Source organism: Eumetopias jubatus, unplaced genomic scaffold (assembly GCF_037043125.1).
Source record: "Eumetopias jubatus isolate StellerSeaLion01/CBP00866 unplaced genomic scaffold, mEumJub1_p1.0 scaffold_3, whole genome shotgun sequence".
In the NCBI taxonomy this organism is placed as follows: domain Eukaryota; kingdom Metazoa; phylum Chordata; class Mammalia; order Carnivora; family Otariidae; genus Eumetopias; species Eumetopias jubatus.
Genome location: NW_028274809.1, coordinates 149,755,023 through 149,772,478, shown reverse-complemented (window position 1 = coordinate 149,772,478; position 17,456 = coordinate 149,755,023). Strand labels below are relative to the sequence as shown.

Sequence of the window (17,456 nt, the reverse complement as noted above, 5' to 3'; positions counted from 1 at the left end):
TATCTAATTTTTTTCCCATTCACTTATACATTTAACACTGTACTTAATTGTTTCAATTTGCATTTGAATACTACTGGAGTTCAATATTTCTCTCTAATTTTTATTTATGAAAGATGACACTGCTACTTCAGCAAGAAACCATATTGAGCATAAGTCAACGGTTCAAGGCTGTAAAAATAAAATAAAATAAAAATCTTTAAGTTAATCTAATCATGGCATGATTAACTGTTATTGTGCTCCATGATAATTAGGCATTAATAGCAAGCAGTTCATGTAAGTGGCTATTATTACTATTATTTACACATAGCCAGATCAAGTATTCTTAGATTTAGGGAAGGCTGGACCAAGTAGAGATATAAGGTCTTTTTAGGCACTCAAAAAGATCCCTTGATCTGGAACCAGATGTGATCCAGAAGGCGAGTTCTCTTTCTTCCTTAGCTCCACACAGCCTCTAGAAACCAAGCACTCAGTAAAGATCATAGGCATTATAAATGTAGTTTGGCTGAGGGTGGGCTAGAATTTACTTTACTGAGAAGCAAAGATGAGGCCCAGTCAGATATAACTCAAAGAGCTGACCAAAGAAATGCCCATTAAATTCCTTGTCTCTTCTCTCTATGGTTAGTCCTCAAGCTAAGGATCTAGGTTTTCAGCAAGACTTCTGAAGAACTTTTAAATTCTGAACTACTTCCATCTCCTTTCCTGAAGAGAAAAAGAAAGGACTTAGAGGCTCCACATATTCCCATTTTTCCAGTCAACCTTATTAACTGATGCAGGTGTGATATGGGTAACAGGATTTAAAGGCCTTCCCTCTGCCAAAAACCTTTCTCCCCAACACTGTCCGAACGTCCATGCATTAGATTCTTGAGGTTTCTAAGCCCGTAATTCTGAGAAGATTAAAGGAGAAAGGCAGGCATGTGAAGGGTAAGAAGGGGTAACAGTAATCCACATTTCATTGTGAAATTAATTTAACCAGACTGGTTTTATATTCTTAGAATACGTTACTCTGAAGCATGCAGAGGATAGGAATAAGAATTCCAATATGGAGAGGACATAGGGAGAAGCAAAAGGAATTAAGTATTTTGAGTTGCTTTAAAAATAACATAGCTGAGGACACCATACTATAGAAGAACAGGGAAGAAGGCCAAGCTTTTGATAATAAAAATGTATGTTTCCATACACCTTGGGAGTTTATTTCCATTGATCATACTACTTAATTGATTTAGAGTTTCCCATTTCCATTGATCATACTACTTAATCCTCAGAACAACCCTGTACTAAAACTGAGACCCAGAGATATTAAGTAACTTACCCAGAGTCACATAGGTAGTAAGTGGCAGAGCCGGGACTCGACCCAGGTCTTCTGATTCCTCCTGTGCATTTCCAGCTCCCCTGGAGCTGAAGCAGGGGCAAAAAGGGAGGTGGGAGTAATTTGCCCAAGACCAGCCTTGCCCTCTCCCCTTCTTTTAAAGGCCAAGCAGGGCAGCCATTTAACTCTTGCAGTGACCCCTTTCTATCAAATTCTCTCAGGATACAGCACACAGATTCTGAAAATGTGTCTCAGCCTTGGGTCAAGAATGGCAGTAAGTAGTAAACAATGTCAGAGTAATTTTGGCAGTACTTTGCCACTGATGTGAAATTTACTGGAATCTCATTTCAGAAAGTAAACATTTTTATAAATGAAATTATTTAAAGCAGTTTGTTTGAAAATTTTTTTAGCAGTTTCAGTCAAACCTTTCAAATTATACCACTATAAAAATTATTTTGAAAAATACCTAAGAACCAAGATACCAATTCTACATTCAACCTACTCTCTGGCCATTTTTTTCCTATCTTAATGATCTTCTCTCAGTGATCGTTTTCGCTAAAGCAATTATAATCATTCGAATGGACACATATTTAGTCTTTTTATAGCCAATTTTAAGTATTTTCAACAAATTAATAGGAAAGTGTATCATCTTGAGATGTAAATCTTATGTTCATTTCTAAATTATATCTAAAATGTTTCTAATGTAACCTTTTATAATTAATTTTCTATGATAAAATTTAGAGTTTCCAGTCTCTAGTTTCTTGAATAGTTCCTTAATATTTCTTAGGGAATTATATATTTTAATTTCTGATCTCAATTACTTACATTTCTAATAAGTTTTAAACACATTCAGTGAGAAATTTTTCTCTTTGCTTATTTCCTAAGAATGCAAGGATACAATTTAAATCAATTGGGCATATAACCAACTTCTTACCATTTCTAGATCTTTTTGTACTCAGCTCCAGTACATCTCAGTCTCTAACAGTCTTTGCATTTATGAGAACTACTATCAGTAGGGCTAGGTGTTAAGTTAGCATCAATTATAATCAGGGATTATCAATTTATTTGTGCCCAAAGCTTTTAGAGGCTTTTTGAACTTGAAAAGCCCTATTTAACGAGACTTCATTTGAGGATCAGTCTTATCTGAGATGGAACATACCCAACCTAATAGTTAAAAGCTACATGAAACCTTTGAGAGGAATAAAAAGGCAAATATCCAGACATAAAAACAAAAGAGAAAGAGGATACGAAGGAGGAGTCTGGATGAGGGAAGAGGAAAAGGAGAGAAGGGGAAAAAACAGAAGAGGAAAAAATGCTTATCTAGAATAAACAAAAAATTTCCAGTAAGTATTAACACTCTCAGGTTCTTGATATGCCTCCCTTTTCCCTTTGCTTTAAGACTTCAATACCATATTTTAAAAAATCTAATCGTTTTGCATACTTATGGTCAAATTCAGGAATTCCTAAAAATAATAATATTTATATTCTCTGACCACTTTATGAGGTAAAAAAAATTAGTGTACTTTTTTCCATGTTATTTTCAGCCTTATTTACAGAAGTCTCTTCAAGATAAAAGGGTCATTATATTCTCCTAAATCCCTCATTAAATAGTACCAAAAATGGTTACCAACATTAAAAAAAAGAACCCAAGTCCATACATTTTAAAATTTGAACCATACAGAAACAGAATTAAACTGACTCCTAATATCTTACTTTGTATAGTAAATTCTTGGTTAAAGCATGACCAAGAGGTCTTACCCTAATGTTTTAATCACAAGATCTGGGAAAAAATGAGTGTACTTCAGGCAAGATAAAAATGCCAATAAAAGGTCGTTAAAAACTTAATAATAGTTTCGAAAAGTCAATGCTAGCTTTCCCCCACTTGCTTCCCTCATGCTATCCTATTCGTTTAACATGCATAACAAAATTGTAATCAAGAACCATGCCAACAATGGTTCCCAGACTGGAACCATCTCAGTCTGATGGAGGCCTTATTAATATTTATTAGGTGGCTTCTGAAAGGAAAGAAATATATCTTCTACTTCTCATATCCTTTTAATCCCTTGGGTATATAGGGCAATCTACTTTCCAAAGTAGCTTTGCTACAAAAAGCATTCAAAGAATATTTATTGAAAAACTATCCTATTAAATTGTTATGCTCTGGCTTGATGTCTGACAAAGGACTCTTCAGTAATAAAGGTGACCACCAGAACAACATAAATCATTCAACACATAATTTCTGACCTTCTTCCACTGTTTTAGTTATCAAGCCAGTTCATGTCCTCACTTAAAATTCTAATCCCTTCAAGCTCTAAAAGACCTGGGACTTACAGTATGTATCTACTGCTTATTTATAGAGTTCCTATGCACTCCCAACTAGCTATTATCCAACCTTGTTTATAATTATAAGTGCCTAAAAAGGGCAGGTTTCTTAAAATAAGAATTTTTTCCCCCTCCAGGTCACTCAAGTGAGCTCTGGAATTATATCCAAGATTATCAATTCATTTCACTTAACTGCTGTTACCAGGAAAACAAGAACAGGAGATCAAGAGCAGTCAGGTATAGCTTGCTTATTTGCTAGAAGGTTTTTAACAAGCTTTTAACTAATTAAAACAATATTATTCAAAAGCTTTAGGACATACTAGAGTATTAGTGAAAAAGCAATATAAATGTTGAAACAAAATAGAATTTTTGGTCTTTTAGGATTCTCCTTCACTTAAGAATGTTCACTTACCCAGTGGAATTAACTTGCTTTGACACTTTCTTTTGAAATATCTTAACAAAAAGAGGGATTTCACATTTCGCCTTAGGCTAGTTCATTGGAGAATAACAAACACAAAACCCCAAAAAAAGGTGAAAATGTGTTACTGTTGGCATGTAAATATCATGTGGGTTATGAGGTGAGACTTACAGAGAAGGACAGCAATATTATAAAAGCTATAATGGGTAGTAGTCTTCACAAATGACAATTTCTAAAGGTTAATACACAGAAGTTTTCAGATTTAGAGTTAAGCTAAAATTAAAAGACCAGTGAGTTATGTATAATTATATGTAACATAAGATCTTAATTTTATTTTTATGTACTAAAACATTATTACTAATGACATAAATACTTAGAAGGGACCTAAAATTTCAGGAATATCCTGTCCTCTATTCAAAGAAAGGTTAAGAATCTTAAAACATGTTTGAGGAGAAAATTTTCTTTTATATATTTAGTCTCTAATTTATAACATAAAAATGGAGTATTATGTTACTAATAAGAAGTTTGGAACATCTAAAACAATATATTTAAACATAAATCTTCATCCTCTCTTAAAGTTGGAAAATTTCAAAACTAGAAAGAAGGTAACAAGACAGCTAAACTCTTTTCCAAAAATATATCCCATAGACTCTCTGTAACAGGTTAAAAATAAAAAAACAGAATTCCATAAACAAATTGGTTTGTGAAGCAATATATGCTACTTCTCTCTCTTAGAGATTAAAATATATATCACTGATGCGAATGTTCAACAGTAATTTCTAAATAATCAAAAATAAAAGCACTCAAAGCAAATGAACATAAGCTCATAGATCTAATAAGTGATTTAGCAAGATTGCAGGATAACTACAAATCACTGATGAAGGAAATTACAGAAGACGTAAACAAATGGAAAAAAACAAAACAAAATAAAATACATATTGTCTTGATAAGTCCCATAATAAAAAAGCATACTTAATTTTTTTAACCCAGCATTTTCCAAATTTATTTAACCAGAAAGTGGAACTAATGTTCTTAGAACACACTTCAGAAAATCCTGAGCTAGATGGACTAGACATTAAAAAGTATACACAAAAAATCAGTGACTTTTGTATTCTTACAGTAGTCTAAGTTGCTTAACTAGAGCCTCTTCAATTATGTTTACTCTTAATAAACTACATGGGTTTTCTTTTTAAGGCAAATAAAATGTACTCACTGTTGTGTACCTCCTTTCCCTTCTCAATGGAGCTCTCAGTCAATGACAGGTTACTAAGGGAGTTATTTCAAGCCAAGGTGTAAAACTCTTGCTAGTAGTTCTCAAGTTTAATGGAATCGGAAGCTCTATAACACGGGAGTATTTCTCACAAAGAGACAGATCAACTCCACTCTTTCCTAGAGATGTGATAGTGAAGCCTATTGCTCATGATTCTAGAATAAATAGTACAGGTCCAGTAAAGTTCAGAAAATTAAGATCAGTAGGAAGGGCAGTCCATATACATCAACAGATACCACCTTTTAAAGAAAAAAAAAAGGGGGAGGGGAGCCAAGAGGATACAAGGCTGTTTTGGAAATAGAGTGAAAACAGAGAGAGATGGCTAATAAACCAGATGACCAAAGTAAGAATATAGAAAAAGAGTATTAAGTAGAGACACAAGATGACCATGTAAAATTAACAAAGAGAATGGACAACTGACAACAGACTATGCAATCAAATATGTATCCTAAGTCCCCTTGTAGCCCATCGCCAGCAAGGTTTACAATCACTGACTTCACAGGAGATATGCTGCAGGGTCTCCCTCTGAAAGCGAATAAAGTCTGTGGTGCAATGAGCAACATTCTTTTTCCGCTTTTTTAGGTGCAGGAGGAAGAGGGTCAGAAATTTACTGGAAACTAAAATAGAACTGTGTGCATTTTTTAAATTCAAGAATGCCTCTTCAGATTTATAGCAATCTTTAAAATATACTGGCATGAGTGTCTAGTCAAGGCACATGCCCAATACAAGAGTGACATCTTTGGAAACAGAGAAATAAAACCAAACAAAAATATTCCTCAGATTCATTTATTTTACTACTTTATTTCCTGTGCAGTGAGTATATCAGCAAGTCTTTTGCATTATATGCAAAGGAATGGTAAAATTCAGTGCAATTGAAACTGTAATTGAAATTATAGTTTTAAAAGTCCTGGTAAGTAAAGTAAATGAAAAAACAAAAATTTACACTTAGAAGAAAACAAGGCTTAAGCCTACGGAACAAAAAGGTCAAAAGAAAAAATAAGTTCACCTGACAATCCCAGCACCCTTCAGCTGAAGGTCTTAACCATGATGCCTCCTTAAGACTACTTTGAAGGAAAAAGTAAATCATGTAATATTCAGCATAAATCTAAAACATCATGAATTTAATTCCTAATTAACCAACATCATAACTCAGGGCTCCACCCTCTAGGTTGCTATTAATAAAGGTGAGACTTAGAAGATAAAAGATTAACATATTATCTGCTGGTATTCACTTATACAAAAAGAAAATGTTGCAGATTTTTCAGTTATGCTAACTTGATTCTTAATGTTAATACTCAAATAATTTAAGGCTTGAATTGTTTTATGAATTGTAATTAAAGTTAGAAACAAATCTCAGTAGTATGACTATAGTAACTTTAAAAAGACAGAAAGCACATCTTAGGTAATATCCTGACATGTTACTTCACTTTGGAAGTTATTTCACCTTTGGAAAAAGTAACGTGAAATAATAATATAATACATTCACTGCTCAAAAAAGAACAACTCAGATTACCCAGAAACCTTTTAAAGATGTTTTGATATATATAGTTCCTTTAGAGATTACAATATATTGTTATCAAATAGCAGAATTCAAACAATGCTTTTTGTACAGGTTCTTAAAATTATTATCTAGCATATTATTCTCTTAGTATTAATTTAAATGGTGAAATAAAATGTCTCTATTGAATAATATAGCAGGGTCAAAACTAGATGTCAACATTTTCATAATAATCTGTTAGGTTTGGCTATTACAAATGAAATATGGGCTTCAGGGGGTAGATACCAGCAGTATTAAGTTGACATATCTATGCATATGGCATGCATTTATGAATGAATAACCTCTCCCTCTATGTGAGCAGCTTTCATATCTCCAGTAAAGTCCTTCTGTATATTCCACAACCTCTGGTGGGAATTGTGAAAGGCTGGGTAATTGATGAAGAAATAAAGAATGTCAAATACAACCAAACTTTATTAAATCAAAGCTTGAAGATATTACGTGGAATCCCCAAATTCCATCACCTGTGATTTGAAAATTATGTTCTTAAATGGGGCTAAGCTAGCTGTACAGTTTCATTCTGATTAACTCTGTTTATAATGCAACAAAACAAAACACAACACAATGAGCACTGTCCATATGACAATGTTTGAAAGGAAAGTTTCCTGAAATATGTCTGGTAGAAGAAAATGTATTTCAGTATTTCAGTGACCTTAATCAACTTATGCTTTTAGTGCAGAAATTTAAGTATGATAAATTATACCCAATAATTTATTTAAGAATTTATTAGCAAGAATGAAAAACCTCTGGACTGTGATCAAATATGTGCTTGTACTTTTTACTGGATACTAACTGGCAGAACTTCACTGTTACATAATTCTAATTTTCCTTTGAAGTTAATGATTTCTATAACAATTGCCCTTTTTAATATCTATTATGATCTTTTGATATCAAATACAAACTAGTTATAGCCTAACTTTATCACTACATCATTAAAATTACTAACATGACCTTGTTCTAATACATTTAGGATCCATTTTAACTCATTAATTTATGTATCATAACTCTCAATCTTCTTCCTTATTAAATAGGTTAGGGCTTTTCTGGTTATATGTTTCTTTTTAGTATTTTTATTGGTGATAGAATAATTTATAGTTTTTTGTGAACATCATTTGAGTTTGAAAAGATAACTTTCAAATATGCTCTGAGGATGTCATTATAAAATATTTGTGCAAAGTTACTTCAAAAGTAAAACTTGAGATTGATAGTTTTTTTGGTAAAGTATACTAAAACTGAAAAAAAAGTATCATAATTCTTAAAAAAACAGAACCCAAACCCTCCTAAAAACAAATTTTACTTTTTAAATAGATAGATAAGAACTTTTAAAATAGATAAAATTCATTAAGTCATACTTTTTTCTTCCACATTAATTCTATCTTCAAACAAAGGTGGAATAAAGAGATCTAAACATTATTTAAATTACAACTTCAGTAAACAAGATTTTTTCCACTTGTATTTTATCTTAAAGCTTCAAGAAGAAAGAAAAAAGACCCTCATGAGATATTTGTTTGTTTCACATAACTGGAACTATAACTTTCCTCTAACTTTGTGCAGTGCACAGGGATTTTTGTGTGTTTTGTGTGCTAACAAATACCTTTCACCTAGAGCAGTGCCTGGCACCTAATAGATGTTACAATAAATATTTGTTGAATAGATGAATACAGAAAAACATTTAAAATAGGATGATCATCTAAAAGGCAATAACAATCCATCTGTCCAGAATTAATGCCCAAGATGGTGTGTATGTTAAGGCCTTAGACCTAAGCATTATCTACATAATCATAATTATTTTTGTTGGAACAACAGCTGAACCAGATCTTTTCCTGATATTAAGAAGTACTATGAATCTATAAAGAAAAAGGTTAGAAACCAGCAAGTTCTAAACCATTTCTTGGGATATAAAAGCCTCCACAGAATCCAGGTCATAAAAATACTTGGAAAATCAAGCCTTGACAAGTGTCTCTCCAGGCTTAGGAAAGCAATTCAGAAGCAACTAAATTCTAAAAACACAAAAGGTTTGTCTCAGCAGCAGCACCAGGGTATTTTACAATAATTCCAAATTGCCTGTGGCATCTCTTTACTGGTTTCCCGGTATTAGTTTTAGAGTTAAAAGGAACCAATCTGGAAAGGGCCTGCAGGAAACACAAATAGCAGTTTGCTCTACTCCTAATGTTTTCTCAGTCATCAGAAATAGAAAATAATATTACACTTTTCTTCTTATATAATTTTACAGATAATATGAAACTCCCTAATGCTTCATTTACTTTGGAAAAATAAGGAAAATCGTACAATGTTTAAAGAACACTGGGGGGGGGGGGAGGTGAGAGCATTTATCCAGTTAAGAATAAGTTATGAACCCCACACTATGTGGGATAGAGAGTTCATTATAATAAAGACACTAAAATTAAAAGAGAATATTTAACGACAGCTAAAAGAACCAGGTGAAATCTAGCTAGAATACAAAAAAATCAAGGGTGGCTTACCAAAAAGTTTACTGAATCATTTTGGAGGAAATAAAGTATTTAATCATAATCAGAGCATATATTTTCACCATCTAAAATATCATCACTGAGTGAGTATGTTCTGGAAGTAAAAAGATGTATCCAAATGGGAAGGGAAAGTAAGTAGTCTACAGAGCAAAGGCAAATAATTCCTAAACTTCAGGAGAAAAATATTAACTCTTAAAGTATTAAATTGATTTTTATTTTAATAACCATTCAAGAGACTAATAACTTAGTCACTGAGTCTCTTTATATTTCATGCTTTTTATTTAATGGTTTATCCTCACACCTTTAAGAGACAATACAGGCAACTGATTTCTATAAAAACTTTTGATTTATATGCAGGTTTTGGGTTGTTTTTCCTGCAAACTATTAGAACAATTTTCAATGAATGATAATTGCTACATTTAGGAAAATGAGGTTCTTCCAAAATCTTACACCAATAACAAACACCTTAATAAAAGATAACAATATCACACTTAATAGTGCAAGAGTTAAAAATTAAAAAGTACACAATCCATGGTGTGAGTGAACTGTGCTAAGGCTTTTTAAAAACTTCCCTGTACCTTTGCAGCCCTTTAATTTTTCTAGTAGGACTTGTCAATTAGAATTATCTTCTTTTTGATCTAGTGAATATTTATTTGCTTTTGATTAATTTAAAACTTTTTGTAACTTGTCACAATTCCAGTTACAAAAAGAAAAAGTGCTCATAGACCCTAACATTAATACTCCCAGAGGCCAAGAGAACTCAACACTAACTCTACATTAAATGTATTGACAACTGCATGCACTCTTTTTCTTCAGGGGCTTTTTATGGATATATGCACATATGTATTTTTTTTAAAATGGAGATGAATGAAGATATGTTAAACTGGTGGCTTCTGCATATCGAGGAGATGCTTCTACAAACTAAGTCAGTTATTCATGCAGATAAAGAATGATCTTATCCCCAATAACATTTATGATGCAAAAATATGTTATATTAATTTATGCAAAATCATAAAATATCGATAATCACAGGAGAAAAAATACCAGAATCTCCAAAAGATTTAGTGATTCTATCCTCCTTCTTTCTGTAAAATATTTCAAGCATTTTATAAAAAATTTTTAAGTTGACTGCAAAAAAGTAAATTGGTAAAAAAATAGAATAAAGCATAGATGAATATTCACAAATGGGTAGAATGAATATGAAAATATTGCTGTGGTTCCAGAATCACTACATGGGTTGTGACATCTGATAAAGTCATTGTCCAGCTAAATTTACATGGACTTAAAATCAATGATAAAGCAATGAGGACTATTAAGGGGGGGTGGGAAGGAAAAGTCACTGACTGTAGAAAGAAAATGATCGCTCAGTACCAAACACCTTTGAATGGAAGAGCTACAATGAGGAATGACAAATGTGCTCATCAGTTATGGCCACCCTGAAACAGAAAAAGGAAGTAGAAAAGAGGTGAAGTAAGGAGGCTAAATTTTTCTCTAGGGAGAAAAGAATAAAATTAATCTCTTATCAAATCCTCTAAAAAATTTTAAAAACCTAAGGGTAAAAACTCTATTTTGACCCTTTGACTGTAATAGTTAAACACTTTTGAGAGCACATTATGAACAGCAAACCAGGACTCACCTTCTAGAAATACAGACTTAATAAATAATTACTTTTACCATCAAAATAACATTAAGAGGTATTAATGGAAAAAAGAGAATGAAAATAGCCAGTCATATGAGAATCAGAAGGGCAAAGATATGGTTACATCAAGTTTCTCCAAGGAAAGAAAGACATACATTAGATACTGATGGTATTTCAGTCTTTTAGAGAAAAAGTGTCTAAACTTTAGACAATGAGAGTGAGGGAAAAGATCTCTTAAACATGTTAACCATTAGTAATATACTATAAAATATGAAATGATAAATTATCTAGAAAATGATAGTTTTTCTAGAATAAAAAGGTAAAGAATAAAGTTCCATGGCCCAAAGCATAATTATTGGTACTAGGCTTTTTGTTGTTTTATTTCTCTTGAGGAGACGGGATGGGGGAGGGAAGGGGTAGGGGACACTGAGGTGGTGACAGAAAAATGTAAGAAGACCAACAGAAGTCAGCAAATGAGAAAACACTGTATACTTCAATGATAAGGCTAATGTCTGAATAATATATTTTCATAGACTATTTTGATATTTTAGAGAAATAGAAGCAAATTAGACTTCTAATGATAAGTTTATTAACAGCTATCTATAAATTAGAGAAAGGAAATTTAAAAAAACTATATGAAACTAATTTTAATATGCCTTGCCCTGTTTTTCCTGAAAAGTAGCTGAGAATCTGTCTATATAAAGTCACGTAAGTCCTTATATAAAATGGACTCTCATGAGGCCAACAGTTCAAATTACATCATCAAAATTATCACAGAGCTTTGACATACATTTGTCAACAAAATCAAATAATTATTAAACAGATATTATAGTCGATCTATACATATACATATGTAAATATATATATAGTAAATGCAGCATGACTTCACATATAATTTAAAGTGTTTTTCTTAATTTGATATGTAACTAAAATAAAGAATATATACGTATCCAACAGAGATTTAAATCTGACAACTGCTGGACATAATTTAGTCAAATTTAAAGGAACAAGCTGGGAAGGAACAAAATATGCATAAAAACTTGCAAACGTAAAAAAGGGCACCTATTTCCAAAGCATAATATAACAAAGCATTACACAAGAAAAGTTAATTCCAATGCATTCACTTTTATTGTAGTTCAATGCAATTAATTAGAATCTTACTTTAGGAGTAGCCAGTTTTAAGCAAATTCAAAATATTTTTTTCCACTGGCAAATTTTTTATTGCTATGACTCATCTTTTAGAGCTATGTATTTTCTTCAAAATAGCTTATGCCTCCATACAGAATTTGGATCACGTACCCATGCCTCTGTCTGAATGGGCCTGATGTTGCTTAGTAGCACCTCTTCATAGTTTCCATAATCAATGAATTTAACAACCGCTGTCATACCTGAAGAATGGAGAGCTTCAACTTCTGCTCGGTAAAACTGAGGAGACAAAAATGAGTTTTAAAAGATATGATAATCGATATTGTCTACAAAGGGCAATATCTGATGGAAACATAAATATTCAAAGTGTTACACTGTGCATTTTTTTGAAAGCTCATTTTTTAAGATTAATTTTTAGTGAAATATGTATATATTGTGAAATGATTACCACAGTAAGTTTAGTTATTGTTCATCACCACATATAGTTACAAAACTTTTTTTCTTGTGCTGAAAACTTCTAAGATCTACTCTCTAGGGGCGCCTGGGTGGCTCAGTCATTAAGCGTCTGCCTTCGGCTCAGGTTATGGTCCCAGGATCCTGGGATCAAGACCCACATCGGGCTCCCTGCTCCGTGGGAAGCCTGCTTCTCCCTCTCCCAGTCCCCCCTGCTTGTGTTCCCTCTCTCGCTGTGTCTCTCTCTGTCAAATAAATAAATAAAATTAAAAAAAAAAAAAGATCTACTCTGTAAGCAACTTTCAAATATACAATATTTGAATGAAAATTTTTAAGGGAATAATATTTTTAAGAAAGAAAACTTAACTTTAGATAATAATAAATTGGCTAAAAAAAAGAAATTCTCTCATCTGTATGAGTTCTGACACATACTGAGCAGTAGTAAGATTTCAGGACAGAATAAAGAGGGTCAGTAGAGAATATTCACATGTTAATGGGTGTGAAAAAGAACTAGTGTTAAGTTTTGTTGTTAGCCACTGAAGCCCCTTGACAACATTAGTAAGACAATTCTTACGTACTAATCAGAAAATATAACTATGGAGCAATTTATGTAACAAACAGAAATATATGACAAAAATAAATCTCAAAGAAGAAGGCTCACTGCCACAGTCACCACAGTTAGCTGGGGTGAAGCAGGGATATCAGATAAGGAGTAAACACATTACTTATATCCAGGATTTATAGGATTTGACACACTGCAAGACCAGATACATTTATTTTATCAGTTTACCTAGTGTAATTTGGCTCTGGGAACTAATTCACATTAACAAACTCACAAGGAACTGATTTACATAACAATCAAATTTTTTCTGTTAAGGTAACTAGAAGTAGGTCAACGAACTAATTGAAGTATTTCTCTACTATAGGTCAACCCATTCAGGACCCAAATTATAGGTCTGAATGTTGCTTAGTGAAGATGAAATGAAAACAAAAAACTATCTACTCTTAAGGAACATGTCCTTCAAACTAGGGTAGTTGGATGCTCTTATTATAACACTATCTACTCTAATAGTATCTCTTCATAAGCTCACCAGAATCAGAAAATGCTAAAGGCAACAAAAATTCTTACTGTCTACATCCTTCTAAAATACGTTATCCTGAGTATACCAGGAAAAAAAAAATCTGTTTTTACTGATTAACATCACAAAGGTTATTAAGTTAATCTATAGCGTTTCCTTCCTAGGTCTGGATGCTGGCAAGTTTAGAGACACCATGCTGGAATTTTTTTTTTTTTTTGTGGAATTTTTCTTATCTTAGAGTTCTTGATATACATTCACATCTATCTATCCCTCCTTTATTGTTTAACCTCACACTTCTGTGATCTGTGAATTGCTGTATTTCTGGATGAATGTTTCAACTGTAAGCTTCTCAGATAATTATGTCAGTTCTGGTAACAAGAGTCATAATATATCCTGGGAAAACAAATACGTTGACATCCTTTTAGAAGCTTACAATCTAATAAAAACAACGTGTGTAAAACAATGCCTTCTATATCATGTGGAGTGTACTGTACTAATGCTGCAGTGATATGGCACTTAATAAGGCTGAGGAATTCGGGAAGAACTTGCTGCAGCAGATGACAATGGATCCAGTCTTCAAGGATGAAGAAGGTTTTAGCTAAGTACAAAAACTGAGGAGGGTGTTCCAAAGAAAGTTAATGAGATGTAAAATATGGAGATGAGTGCAGGAAACTGGAAAAAGTTTAGAGTTAATTATGGCATGATGTAAGAAGGGCCAACCAATAGGAAATTAGAAGGGATAAGAAGGTTAAGGGCCAGCAGATGGAGGCTCTATATGCATGCTACAAGCTAGATTTGTTTCACAGGTGACAGATTTTAACTAGGAAGAATGACATGGCATAAGACCAGGATTAGTGATAGTAGTTGCAATGACAAATTTAAGAGGAATAATGTGTAAGGCAAGAAAACCAATTTGGAGGTTGTTAAAGTATTCCAGTTGAGAGGGCAGAAAGAAGCAAACTAATTACGGCAATCTAGAGGGAGAAGGAGAATTGTCCCAAATTCTCAAATCCTCCTATGGAAATAAAGGTTGAGAAAGTAAGAGAGTATGAAGAATTTTTTAAATGACAGATTATACTAATTAGCTGATTATCTTCATTACAGCACTATAATGCAATTAAGATTACAGTTTCTTAACAGTTATAACTTGTTTTGTTTTTTTTTAAGAAATCTCAGCAGGTTGTTTAATTGATATCCTTTTTTTTTTTTTTAAGATTTTATTTATTTATTTAACAGAGAAAGACACAGCGAGAGAGGAAACACAAGCAGGGTGAGTGGGAGACGGAGAAGCAGGCTTCCCGCCGAGCAGGGAGCCCGATTTGGGGCTTGATCCCAGGACCCCAGGATCATGACCTGAGCAGAAGGCAGACGCTTAACGACTGAACCACCCAGGCGCCCCAATCCCATCTCTTTTAAAGGGTGAATATTGTTTATTTGTTTAATGGTGTTATTTCAGAGAGCCCACAGTCCCTCACTCTAAAACCAAAGTACACATCTAATTAAAATCAAAATAGTCACCTTAGAAGATCATCCAATTATTGTAAGAATACTCTAAAAGCTCAGAACATTTTGGGAATTGTTAGGTACTTTCACAAACTATATGACATTATATTAAATATATTCAGAAAAGGCAACAGATGAATTCAGTATTATTGATTTTTTTTGAGATAATTAGTTAAAAGTAAAGTTTTAATAATTTCATCAGATGTTTCAAGAAATTAGGGTAATAGCATAGCCAGAACTGTCTGATATATCCCAAGCACCTGACACTTAGCAGCTACTCAATTATGGTTTACTCAGTATTTGTTGAAGAACTTACCTGTTAAGTCTAATATCTGAATATATGTAGGTTTGTTATTATTCTGTGGCTTATTTGTTTCTCATTCATTTTCTCTCTCTGTTTTTAACCATGCCTCCTAATTTTTTATAGGATACCAGACATTGCAGATGAAATACACAAGAGGTTTCAGAAAATGTTATTTTTCACAAAAGGAGAATTATATTTTCTTCTGGTAGCTGACAGAGTACAAACAGATATCCTTGATACATTTACAAACTGTAAATGGTTGGTTTTAGGCTTTGTAATGGATTGTTTGTATTAGTTTTGCACTTACTACTTGGGCATGATCCTTGTGGGATTTCAGTGGAAAGCATGAGTCATATACTGAGCCTTTCAAAAGTTACTGAACTTGGAACTCCATTTACTTCCTCTGCTCATCAAGATCACCAGTAATCTTACATTGTCCAATACAAAAAAACATTTTCCATTCTCAGCTTAATCAAACTTTCACAGAAGCATCTGACACAAGCAGCCACTCCAAGATAGACACCGTTAGCTCTATAAACCAACAGTGATTTCCAACTACTTCACCTTTACTTGCCTTTACCATGAGGGAGAAACAGCTAAACATAAGTAATCTCCCATTACCTAAATCAAATAGTTCCTGTATGTTGGAAAGCGAGTGGCCTGAGTTGTAAGGGTAAGAGTCTGGGTGTTGAAGAACACCTGTACTTGCTTTCCAAGCCTTCCTAACAGCCAGGGAAGAGCCATGTAAAATAGTTCCAACCAATGAGATTGTCTGGTGGTATTTCTGGAAAGGCTTTTGCTTTTCTGGAAGGAAAAAAAAGAGCTAGTGCTGTCTCCTCCCCTCCTTCTAGCCTTGAATAAAAACTCAACAGTAGAGATGCTGCTTCTAGACAGATGCTATCTCACATTCATACAAAAACCTTGTAAGACTATACCATCTACTTATACCACCCTATTCCATTCTCCTTGTTATCATCAGGAAATATCTAACACCCTGCTTATGTTTCATCATTCACTGAACACAATAGGGCCTAGTTCCTGATCCCTGGCCCTACTGCATCCTTTTAAAAGATCCAACCACATTCCCTAGCCTGAATTTCAGTTCCCTGAAAACTACAGTTAACTTTGCCTCCACCACTCCTTTTAGCCAAACACAAACTCTCATGGGCACGACGTTACCTTATCAACTGAAACTACTCTACCTATGAAATATTTATTTCAAATATTTTTTTCTTTAACTTGATCCTCACATCCACCCAAGTGTCTCACACTATAACTCCTCTTTTCTTACTATGATCTTGCTGATATCTCCAGTCCCCTATCACTCTCCTTTTTTTCCAATATAAGTGCCCCCTTCAGAATTAACTAATTAACAGGGTCAAGAAGTAATTTTGAAATCCCGCCACTGTGGGAGAAGCAGGGCTGCAGAGGAAAACTAGACAGACATAGTCCTGCCTCCAAGAAACTGAAAATTATGGTAGGGGAAGGAGCTATCAATCCAAGAACCAAACTAAAAATACTTACAAACTGCGGTAAGTTTTAGAAAGTGAACAAGGAACTGATGGGGGAGAAAGACGATAGCGAAGGAGGGAGGAGGGGGCAGGGCAAAGAAGACTTCTCCAGGAATTGCTGTTGGAGCCAAGCCCTCAAGGATGAGAATATTTGGTAGAAGAGCATACCGGGCAGAAGGGAAAACATGTGCAAAGGTCCTTCTCTCTGAGGGTTCCTCTCTCCTCTCCCCCTCCTGTTCTCTGTTGAGAGAGGGAGAGGATCTGTTCTCTGTTGATCCTCTCCCTCTCAGCCAGACTCTTGTCTGATCCACTGTATTCCTTCTTGACCTTATCTCTTTCCCTTCCCATTTCTCCATGATTTCTTGCTTTCTAGTGTAGCCAGCATATAACATAGAAATAAAAGAATGTTTAAATTATTGGCTTAATAATTACCATTTATTGTTAGCTAAATAGTTAACCTT

At 33.6% G+C, this 17,456-nt stretch overlaps 1 protein-coding gene across 2 annotated transcripts in view; it reads right to left on the bottom strand.

Annotated features, from left to right (window-relative positions):
* The window catches only part of TDRD3 (tudor domain containing 3), a 160,369-nt gene that overhangs the window by 24,028 nt on the left and 118,885 nt on the right, over nucleotides 1–17,456 (bottom strand). The window contains exons 12-13 of one of the 2 annotated variants that reach the window (XM_028105088.2): nucleotides 12,299–12,424; nucleotides 1,310–1,395 (exon numbers count right to left, since the gene is read on the bottom strand). In XM_028105088.2, the coding sequence (XP_027960889.1) occupies nucleotides 1,310–1,395; nucleotides 12,299–12,424 (212 nt within the window). The remainder of the gene's footprint in view (nucleotides 1–1,309; nucleotides 1,396–12,298; nucleotides 12,425–17,456) is intronic. The other variant, XM_028105098.2, reaches the window with a different exon arrangement.